A 12,044-nucleotide genomic window follows, 5' to 3' on the forward strand; every position below is an offset into this window, starting at 1 on the left:
TGCTGCAAGGTTATAATGACAGACGCCTCCTCCACGTGTTGGGGCACTGTGTATGAGGGTCATCCAGCCTGTGGTGTTTCGACGGACCAGTCGCTATATTGGCATATAAGAGGGCCTGGGTAGCTCAGCGAGTATTTACGCTGACTACCACCCCTGGATTTGTGAGTTCCAATCCAGGGTGTGCTGAGTGACTCCAGCCAGGTCTCCTAAGCAACCAAATTTGCCCGGTTGCTAGGGAGGGAAGAGTCACATGGGGTAACTTCCTCGTGGTCGTGATTAGTGGTTCTCGCTTTTAATGGGGCATATGGTAAGTTGTGCAGGGATCGCGGAGATTATCATGATCCTCCACATGCGGAGTCGCCGCGGTGTCATGCACAACGAGCCACGTGATAAATTGGGCAGACTGACTGTCTCAGAAGTGGAGGCATCTGAGACAGCAGCCACCTGGATTAACCACGCCACCACAAAGAGTAGTGGGAATTGGGCATTTCAAATTGGGAGTAATTTGCATTGCTGGCCATACTCTCTAGCAGCTCCATAGGCTCATGCCTTCCTGCAGAATATCTGACTTGATGGTGTGAAAGCGAATGCCTTTATAGAGCCTGTGATGTAGCTCCCTATGGGCGTCGCTTAAGCACCATCAGCCAATAAATTGATGTGATTGTATAAGGGATTCAGGCCACGTGACACTCAGATGTGTCCCATAGTGACTATGCAGAGTCTCGTTCCCACTCAGGGAACCAGGGATACGTTCCATGTAACCGAGACATTTTCAAAATAGTGTAGCTTTTCCAGTAACAAGATATTTTTTCCAATGAGTAGAAGTGTAGTGTAACACAATACAACATCACGGTTTTTTATCATGATTTGCAGATGTTATTTCTCTCTAAAGGAGCAGTGGAAAGTTTGATTAATTTCAGCAAATTCACTAAAACTATTTGTTTTAGTGAATTGGTCTCCTCGGTCTGTTCAATCCTGAGATTTGCCCATTAATTTGTGTCATCATTTAATTGTGTTAACAAAAATCCCTGTATGTCATTCTGAGAAGGGTGTCAATCGATTTTAATGAATTACATAATATGCAGATTAACTCATTTATCACATAAAATGTATACAAAGAGAGGCCTCCAAATAAAAGTAGTTCAATAGATAATGATTAAATTATTCTAAATAATGAAATAATTCTACAGCTTGTGGGTATATATATATATATATATATATATATATATATATATATATATATATATACAGTGGTGGCCAAAAATATTGCCACCCCTGGTAAATATGAGCAAAGAAGACTGAAAAAAGATCTTCATTGTTTATCCTTTTGATCTTTCATTCAATAAATTCACAAAAATTGAACCTTTAATTGAAGTAAAACAACTGAAAGAGGGAAAATACCTCACTATTAAATAAATATTTTTCTACAAAACACATTGGCCACAATTATTGGCAACCCTAGAAATTCTTTTGAGTATAATTTATCTGAACAATATTCCCATTCATATTTTTTTTTTTTTTTTACCAGGAACATTAATTTATTCAGCCATGACTTTCTGTTTCATAGGGGTAAAACATGAGGTAAAATTCCCTTAATCATCAATCATAGTGGGTTAGACAAAAAAATACAGTTCTGATGTGCTGCAAAAGGCTGTTGAGCTTCACAAAATGGGAAGTGGCTATAAGAAAACAGCCAAAGCATCGCAATTAACAATAATTAACAAGTTCCAGTTAACTGGAGATCTTTAGAATCAGCCTGGAAAAGGATGTGTATTTATATTGTCTCCACGCACAGTGAGTAGGATGGTTCAAGTGGCCAAATAATCTCCAAGGATCACAGCTGGAGAATTGCAGAAATTAGTTGGGTCTTGGGGTAGGAAAGTCACAAAAAATATATCAGACATCACCTACATCACCACAAGCTGTTTGGGAGGGTTTCAACAAAAAAAGCCTCTGCTCTCATCCAACAACAAACTCAAGTGTCTTCAGTTTGCCAGACACTGCTGGAACTTCAAATGCGACCATGTTCTGTGGTCAGATGAAACAAACCAAAAAGAGCTTTTTGCCAGCAAACACCAGAGATGGGTTTGGCGCACAAAGAGATGAAGTACACAATGCCCATGATTAAATGTGGTGCTGGATCTCTAATTTTGTGGAGCTGTTTTTTATGCCAGAGGTCCTGGACATCTTGTTTGGATACATGGCATCACAGACTCGATCAAATACCAACAGATAAAAAAATCTAAACCTGGCTGCCTCTGACAGAAAGCTTACAATGGGCCCTGGTTGGATCTTCCAGCAGGACAATGATCCAAAACAAACATCAAAATCAGCAAAAAAATGGTTCACTAACCACAAAATCAAGGTTCTGGCATGGCCATCCCAGTCCCCTCATCTGAACCCCATAGAAAATTTGTGGGGTGAACTGAAGAGGAGAGTCCACCAACATGGACCTCTGAATTTGAAGGATCTGTAGAGATTCTGAATGTAGGAATGGTCTCAGATCCTGTGCTAGGTGTTCTCCAACCTCAGTAGGCATTATAAGAGAAGACTCAGAGCTGTTATCTTGTCAAAGGGAGGCTGCAAAAAGTGCATAAACATGCATAAAAACAACAAGAACAAAACTACGTCAAATCCATCACAGTCATAGACACGAATGAGTTGAGCCACCCGACCTCCATCTATAGTGGCGGCAACATTTAAAAAAATACTCTGGCCACTCTTGTCCAAATCATGTGCAAATGTGAAATAACGGGGTGTGACTTACAGTAACTTCTCTGGTTAACTTGATGGAAAGCCTTTGCAATGGCGAAATAGGGGCAAGGACTTCATGATCAATAGAAAACCAGGGAGGGGCTCTTTCAGGTGGAAGCGACCAATGAACCAAATGTCTGAGACCAAACACATCATAATAAAACAAAACTATTATGCCCACCTTTGTCAATCGGCCTATGTAATTTGTTGAAATGTAGTCTGGGATATTTACCATTCCAAATGAAGGACTTCACTATGCTATCAAATTGCTTGAAATAAGAGAGGGGGACATCTATAGGGAGTGACTGTAGCAAGTAGTTGAATTTTGGAATACAGTTAATTTTAATAACATTAACCTTCCCAATCATTGATAAATGTAATGAAGCCCACCTGTCCCATCACTCGAAAATCTTTTTATTAAAGGGTCAAAATTAACTAACTAAATCAGACAAATTTGCTGGGAATAAAATACCCAAATACTTAATGCCCTGTTTGGGCCACTGGAAGGTGCCCAGCCATTACTGGACAGTACGCTGTCAGAGCCAAAGCTTCAGATTTAGATCAATTGATTCTGTATCTTGAGAACAGGAATTAATAATTCTGTGGAGGCAAGGCAAATATCTAGTTGGGTCAGAGACAAATAATAAAATATCATCTGCGTAAAGCAGAACCTTTTGTGCCTGTCACGCACACAAGAAGAGATAGTCACAATGTCGGGTAAAACTGCTTTATTGGCAGAATGGCAAAAGTACAAAGGGGCAAATCCAGAGAAGCGTAGTAAGGGGAAGCGTAAGGTCGAAGCCGGGAGATCAGAATATACGAAGACGAACAAGAGAGTAGAATAAACAGGGGAAAACTATTATGCCCACCTTTGTCAATTGGCCTATGTAATTTGTTGAAATTTAGTCTGGGATATTTACCATTCCAAATGAAGGACTTCACTATGCTATCAAATTGCTTGAAATAAGAGAGGGGGACATCTATAGGGAGTGACTGTAGCAAGTAGCTGAATTTTGGAATACAGTTAATTTTAATAACATTAACCTTCCCAATCATTGATAAATGTAATGAAGCCCACCTGTCCCATCACTCGAATATCTTTTTATTAAAGGGTCAAAATTAACTAACTAAATCAGACAAATTTGCTGGGAATAAAATACCCAAATACTTAATGCCCTGTTTGGGCCACTGGAAGGTGCCCAGCCATTACTGGACAGTACGCTGTCAGAGCCAAAGCTTCAGATTTAGATCAATTGACTCTGTATCCTGAGAACAGGAATTAATAATTCTGTGGAGGCAAGGCAAATATCTAGTTGGGTCAGAGACAAATAATAAAATATCATCTGCATAAAGCAGAACCTTTTGTGCCTGTCACGCACACAAGAAGAGATAGTCACAATGTCAGGTAAAACTGCTTTATTGGCAGAATGGCAAAAGTACAAAGGGGCAAATCCAGAGAAGCGTAGTAAGGGGAAGCGTAAGGTCGAAGCCGGGAGATCAGAATATACGAAGACGAACAAGAGAGTAGAATAAACAGGGGAAAGCTAGCGAAACACTAGAGCTGGCAAAGCGAAGGGGTAAATTAAACAATAACCAACAACTGTGGGGAGAAAGGGCAGGGTATAAATAGAGGAATTGAACAGTGCAGGTGAAACTAATATTCCGGTGATTGGGAGCGAGTGTGAGAGCTAGAGGGGGCGGAGTGAACTTGGGGATTAGAGTTCGTTACAGTACTTCCCCCTCTGCTGCGGACGGCTCCGGACGGCTGCGCTCGGTTACGACGAGCGCGACCTCTGGGAAGTGGTACGGGACGATCGGGATGCTGGCGATAGTAATCAAGCTTGAGAGCTTGGTCCAAGACATCCCTCGACTGTACCCACGACTGTTCCTCAGGTCCGTAGCCCTCCCAGTCTACCAGGTACTGCAACTGACCACCCCGACGTCTGGAGTCTAACAAGGCCCGGACAGTATATGCGGGCTGACCTCCGACATCGAGTGGTGGAGGGGGTGTCTGGGATGCAGTGGGCGGGAACATGGGGCTGTAAAACACGGGCTTAAGGAGGGAGACATGAAACACAGGACAGATTTTGTAGCGGGGTGGCAAAAGTAATTTATAAGTGACCGGGTTAATTCTCTGCACAATCTTAAAAGGGCCGACATACTTAGGGCTCAGCTTCTTGGACGGGAGACGAAGACGGATGTCTCGGGTCGATAACCACACACGCTGGCCTGGATGGAATATAGGAGTGGGTCGGTGTCGGCGGTCTGCCTTGGACTTCTGGGTTTGACTAGAGCGTTGTAGACGGTCATGGGTGGCTCTCCAGACCTGGGAGCACTTCCGGGCCCAGGCATCCACCGCCGGAACATCACTGGGATTAGCCTCCCAAGGAAAAAGGGGTGGCTGATAACCCAAGACGCATTGGAATGGGGTGAGGCGGGTCGAGGAGCTGACCAGGCTATTTTGGGCGTATTCGGTTACCCTGGTTCTGGGCACAGTAGGCTCTCAGTTATTTACCTATCTCCTGGTTGAGGCGCTCAGTCTGACCATTGGTTTGGGGGTGGTACCCCGAGGAGAAGTTTAGCTGGATGCTTAGTCTGTCACTGAAGGCCCGCCAGAAACGAGACGTGAATTGGGTCCCTCTATCAGACGTGATCTCCTCGGGGATGCTGAAGTTCCGGAAGACGTGGTCGATTACGAGGTCAGCCAGTTGGGTTGCGTTGGGTAATCCAGGTAGGGGAATCAAGCGGCACATCTTAGAAAACCTGTCAATCACCACTAGGATCTCCGTCCGACCGTCGGAGGGAGGTAAGTCGGTGATGAAGTCCATGGCGATGTGGGACCACGGTCGATCGGGTACGGGCAACGGTTGGAGGAGCCCAGTGGGAAGGTGACGAGGAGTTTTGGACTGGGCACAGACTGGACAGGAAAGGACATAGTCATGGACGTCGTCCTTGAGTGAGGGCCACCAAAATCTCTTCGTGAGCAGCTCAGTGGAACGAGTGATACCCGGATGGCCGGAACAAAGGGAAGTATGGACCCACTGCATCAGCTGAGGGCGAATAATGGTGGGTACGTACATCTTGTTGGGGGGGTTGAGGAGGCGCAGGCTCGTTACCTTGAGCCTGTAGGATGGCCTCCGTCAATTCCCACCTAACGGGGGCTACGATGCACGATGTAGGGAGAATAGTCTCTGGCCCCGAAGGTTTGGAGCCGTAGCTGAAGAGTCGAGAGAGAGCGTCAGCCTTGGTGTTTTTGGAGCCTGGGCGAAAGGTTACAGAAAAGTTAAAACGAGTGAAAAACATGGCCCACCTGGCTTGTCTGGGGTTCAACCTCTTGGCTGAACGAATGTACTCCAGGTTCTTGTGGTCGGTGAAGACAACGAAAGGGAACTTAGAACCCTCCAACCAATGACGCCATTCCTCAAGGGCTAGTTTAATGGCCAGCAACTCTCTATTCCCGACGTCATAGTTTTGTTCGGGGGGACAGTTTATGGGAGTAGAAGGCACAAGGGTACAGTTAGTGGGAGTCCCGTGTGGCTGTGAGAGCACCGCTCCCACCCCCACCTCAGAGGAGTCCACCTCCACCACGAACGGGAGCGTTGGATCGGGTTGCTGGAGAACAGGGGAAGTGGTAAAAATGTCTTTTAGAGCTTGAAAGGCCTGCTGCACAGGAGTGCTCCATGTGAGGGACTTCGGGTTGCCTCATGTCAGAGCAGTGAGGGGTGCGGCGATCTTACCGAAGTTTCGGATGAAGCGCCTGTAGTAGTTGGCGAAACCCAGAAACCGTTGGAGCTCCTTCAGCGTCCTAGGTTCTGGCCAGGACAGGACTGCGGCAACCTTGTCGGCCTCCATCCTCATCGTTCCTGCAGACAAGACATAGCCCAGAAAGGAGACGGAGGAACGATGAAAGGCGCACTTCTCTGCCTTAACAAATAAATCGTGCTCTCTAAGTCTCTGTAACACCCTCAAGACGTGGTTAGTGTGTTCCGAGAGTGTGGAGGAGTGAATTAAAAGATCATCTACGAGAATTGGTCCAGCATGTCGCGGAAGATCTCATTCATGAACGACTGAAACACCGAAGGGGAGTTTGCGAGGCCGTACGGCATCACCAAGTATTCGTAGTGCCCTCTGGTGGTGATGAACGCAGTTTTCCACTCGTCCACCTTTCGAATGCGCACGAGGTTGTATGCGCTCCTGAGGTCAAGCTTAGTGAAGATCTTGGCTTTGCTGACTTGCTCAAGGGCCGGCTGGATGAGAGGCAAGGGATAGGCGAACTTCACCGTTACCTTATTCAAGGCACGGTAATCGATGCAGGGGCGAAGCCCGCCATCCTTCTTGTCTACGAAGAAGAAGCCTGACGCTACTGGGGAGGTGGACGGTCGTATTATGCCGAGACTGAGCGCCTCGTCGATGTAATCCTCCATGGCCTTGGTTTCAGGCAGCGTTAAGGGGTATACTCTGCTCTTAGGGAGCGGGGACCCCGGAAGAAGATCGATGGCGCAGTCCACACTACGATGTGGAGGGAGATTAACCTGGGTCTTTTCGAACACATCAGCATATGAAGAATACTCCGGGGGAATAGAGACCGGAGATCTCACCTCGGGGCTCTCTACGGAGGTTGAGAAAACAGGAAGGGAGATACAGTGGGACAGACAATGGTCAGTCCAGCGCAACAGCTCCCCCGTGCGCCAGGAAATATGGGGGTCGTGAAGAGATAACCAGGGGTGACCCAAAACTACTGGGTCCTTGGGTGACTGAACAATAAAAAACTGAATGGTCTCCTTGTGGAACAAGCCTACTTGGAGGGACAATGGCATGGTTCTGAAGGAAATGAATCCCGATCCGAGGGGTGCCCCATCCAAAGAATTAACCTTGAGAGGTGGCACAACTGGACTAAGTGGGATACCAAGTCTTTGGACCAAGCCATCGTCCAAAAAATTCCCCACTGCCCCGGAATCAACTAGGGCTGGGGTAGAAAAGGAGACATCATTAAAGATCAAAACCACAGGGAAGCAGACTTGTTTCTGGGTAATGTTAAGAATGACGGACGTTCTAACCTGGCTTCTGGAGAGAGAAGGCTGGGGACAGACCGGGCATGAGGCAATACGATGACCCGGTTTGCCACAGTACAGACAGAGGCTCTGTGTTAAACGTCTAGTGCGCTCTGCAGGGGTTAATGGAGCGCGACCAAGCTGCATGGGTTCAGAATTGGAAGAGCTTTCGAGAGGTGGGGGGTTAGACGAGTTGGAACCCACCGTGCGCTCTTGGATGACAGAGGGACTTCGAAAAGCGCGATCGCGTAGGAGATTATCAACCGTAATGGAGAGTTGAATATAATTCTCCAGCGACAGTGATTCTCCTCTACAGGCTAGCTCCATCTGCAGTTGACTGCTCAAACCCAGGCGGTAGACAGTTAGAAGAGCGGGGTCGCTCCACCCGCTACCAGCGGCAAGGGTGCGGAAATCAAGGGCATAATTGGCTGCGGTGCGTGACGCCTGTTTAAGAAACACGAGGCGGGTGCCCACATCTCTACCAGCTGCAGGGTGATCAAAAACCACGGTAATCTGGTGACAGAATTGATCGTAGGAAGCAAGAAGTGGGCTATCGGCCGTCCACAACGCGGTGGCCCATTGCCGCGCTTTTCCAGTGAGAAGTGAAATCAAAAAGTGAATTCTCTCACTGTCAGAGCGTAAAAGGGGATGATACTTCATGTAAACACTGCACTGCATTAAAAACCCTTTGCAAGTGTCCGAAGAGCCATCAAACCTCTCGGGGGGTTGAAAACTCACGGCGCTCGGAAATACGTTGGGAGCATCAGCGGGTTCAGGGACAGACACAGGTGGAACAGGGTTAAACTGATCAGAAAGCGCACGTACCGTCTGTAGTATCTCTTGTATCTGCTGCCCCTGGGTTGTAAGTGCTTGATCATGTCTCCCAACAGTAGATCCTTGGGCAGAAATCGCCGCACAGATCCGCTCTAATGAGCCTTGGAGGTTTTCCACCGTATCCATTGTGACTAAATTTTGTGGGGTTGGTTATTCTGTCTCGCACACAAGAAGAGATAGTCACAATGTCGGGTAAAACTGCTTTATTGGCAGAATGGCAAAAGTACAAAGGGGCAAATCCAGAGAAGCGTAGTAAGGGGAAGCGTAAGGTCGAAGCCGGGAGATCAGAATATACGAAGACGAACAAAAGAGTAGAATAAACAGGGGAAAGCTAGCGAAACACTAGAGCTGGCAAAGCGAAGGGGTAAACTAAACAATAACCAACAACTGTGGGGAGAAAGGGCAGGGTATAAATAGAGGAATTGAACAGTGCAGGTTAAACTAATATTCCGGTGATTGGGAGCGAGTGTGAGAGCTAGAGGGGGCGGAGTGAACTTGGGGATTAGAGTTCGTTACAGTGCCACACCTCCTACTTATCGTTGCAGCTAATGTTTCCAAGGCAAGACAGACAATAATGGGGGAAGAGGGTAACCCTGCCAAGTGCCCCTATTCAGAGTAAAATAATTTGAAATTAATCAATTTGTTTGTACCCTTGCTACATGGTGTCTATAAAGTGACTTATTCCAACCACTAAATGTACTCCCGAACCAATACATTTCCAAAATCTTAAAAAGATCATTGTGATTTTTTTAAAAAAAAAGATCAAAAGGATAAACAAAGCAGATTTTTTCAGTCTTCTTTGCTCATATTTATAAAGGGTGCCAATATTTTTGGCCACAACTGTGTATATATATATATAACATATAGTTTATTTCCATTTCATTGAATATAAGCCTGCATTGGCCTTCCTTGCAGTGCCTTGTACCTTTTAAAAAGTTATATTTCATCCCCATCATTACTGAATCCTCTTTTTGTGTTTTGAGTTTACAGTTTTATTGTGTGCAGTGCATAGGCCTACTGAATCGCTTCCTCCAGCACACTGGACGGTGGCACTGGACCCACTCGGACATCCCACCAGGCAGCTGGGCAATGAACTGCTCTAGTACCACCTTGTCCAAATGTCCTGGGTGCCGTGGGGTTTCCCCACTAGCAACCATTTCTGGCAGGCATCCAGGAGCAGCTGTGCGAAGGCAAACGGGCAGCCGTGTTTGCCCAGCTTCAGGGCATGGAAGTGCTGTCGGCTCTGTTCGGGAGTCCGGCCACCTGCTACAGAATGGATCTCTCAGTGTAGACGAGGAGGTTAGCTGCAGGGAGCTGTTGGGCCGCAAGCTGCACTTCCAATTGATGCAATTGATGTAAGACACCGTCCAGTTGTCCAACTGTATAAGGACACGACTGCCATGAATCACCAGGAGGAAAAACTTTAAATCAAGCAGCACTGTGAAACCTCTCAGTTTATGTGGCAATATTGACTCTGGCCCATCCAAACCCCACTGACCGACCCTTGTACACAGCAGCCCAATGCGTGGAGGAGGTGTCTGTCGTTACTTTGCTGTGACATACCTGTCCCAACGGAATGCCTGACATCAGAAGGTGGGTGTGTTTAAATGGTAAATTGGTACCAGCTGCAATCATGAGTCCTCACTGAACATCGCTAGACACCGGCGGAATGACAGAACCCGAACTTGAGACTGACATGCCTGGATCGCCTGTGAATCGAGCTAAAAACAGAGTCTACTCTCTTGGCAATAGGAAAATCTTGTCACTTGTGCTTCAGCGCAATCTGAAAATGGATATAAGCGTCCTTCAAATCTTAAGAAATTATTTGCTTCTGTGTCAGCATTCCAAATTGACATTTCATTAGTTTGGAATTCAAACATCTAAAATACAGAATGGAAGGCAAGCCACCATCTGTTTCAGGACCAGAAAATAACAGCTGTAAAAGCACTCTCTCTGAGAAGGGGGAATCTCCTCTATTGCCCTTTTTCTAAGAGAGAATGAATTTCACGAATAAAAAGGGGCTTCCCGAACAGAAATATCTGTAGGAACAACCCCACTGAATACCGGCAGAGTATGCCTGAATTGAATTACATAATCATGCTTCATCGTTTGAAGTACCCAGTTCAAAATGCCCTTCAGCTGCTTCCAAACCAACAGACGGTCAGACAGAGGGATTTATGCATGGCTCTTGACTGCAGCGTGACCTGTAACCAGTAGATCTCACAATTGGCATACTTTTGGCGGCTGCCCCCAAACCAGTGGCACAGCAGGGGAAAGCCTTTGCTATTCTAATTCTATGGCTGGTTGAAGGGAATTTGATAATGTTTTTGCCTTTATTGTATTTAGGCATAAACTATGAGCATGTCTGACCAGACTCGTGCTTTCGCTCAAGGGGTGGGAAAAAGCATGAGGAAGAATCCGATGTCCGTTCACTCTACAATCTTCTCAGACACAAAGGCGAAATCACAAAAAGTCCCCACACACGGAGCTCCAATCTGGAGGCTTTGGAACTGGAACAAGTGGGGATAACGCCTCGTGGTGAGAAATTGCAAGCCTCGAACAGCACCATTGTCCCAGTCTGACCCTTGTAATATTCAGAAAAAACACATTAGTCCCTTCTTAAATTCCATCCTGTCCACTCAAAAGGGAGAATTATAATTATCCTCGTTTCGACGTGAGTCATTGGTACAATACGGGCCAGACGAGATTGTGCACTGAAGAACAGACAATCTGACTCGATGTCACAAAGCAAACACCTTTATGAAGCCCATGATGTAGCTCCCTGGAGGCGTTGCCTAAGCGACATCTGTCAATAAATTGGCGTGATTGTATAAGGGCATGTCCCAATGCGATTACACAGCTCGAGTTCCTACAAAAGGGAACTGAAAATTCGTTCAGTTGTTTTTTGTAAGCAACATAATCAAGGCAAATTGAAACATAACATCTTATGTGCAGGGAAACATGTTTGCTACAGTTTATTTCATGTATTTTATATTGCACAAACTTATGAAAAAAGTGACAAAGACTGGGTGAGAGATCTGCTGACCTGTCAGATCTCGGTCTCTGAAGGGATCCTCCATTTCTGTGACTCGAGAACGAGCTGTGCTGTCACATTCTGGTTTCTCATACCTAATGGAGAAAAACAGAGAGTGTTGGGGTTGGTTGGTGTGGCTAAGCAGAGAGAGAGAGAAGTTTAAATACCATACAAGTCCTGTCTCAGTTAATACAGCCGTTCTAGGCTTGCATCGCTAGACATTTGACTTGCAGCATAATGTCTGGTCCTTATTGAAGCTTATACAGACCAAGAACCTCCCACTAATGTCCAAAGCATACTTCCGCTGTCCACATTTCTGATTGGTACACGCGCAGTATTGTGCATTGTGCGATGCAATTATAATCATCAGG

General features: G+C 46.1%; 1 protein-coding gene across 7 annotated transcripts in view; it reads right to left on the minus strand.

The window, feature by feature from the left end:
* The window catches only part of LOC127662557 (SPARC-related modular calcium-binding protein 1-like), a 104,451-nt gene that overhangs the window by 23,529 nt on the left and 68,878 nt on the right, over positions 1-12,044 (minus strand). For all 7 annotated transcript variants that reach the window (XM_052153798.1, XM_052153797.1, XM_052153801.1 and 4 more), the window contains one exon: positions 11,686-11,768. In XM_052153798.1, coding sequence (XP_052009758.1) covers positions 11,686-11,768 — 83 coding nt within the window. The remainder of the gene's footprint in view (positions 1-11,685; positions 11,769-12,044) is intronic.

This window comes from Xyrauchen texanus, chromosome 22 (assembly GCF_025860055.1).
Source record: "Xyrauchen texanus isolate HMW12.3.18 chromosome 22, RBS_HiC_50CHRs, whole genome shotgun sequence".
Lineage (NCBI taxonomy): Eukaryota > Metazoa > Chordata > Actinopteri > Cypriniformes > Catostomidae > Xyrauchen > Xyrauchen texanus.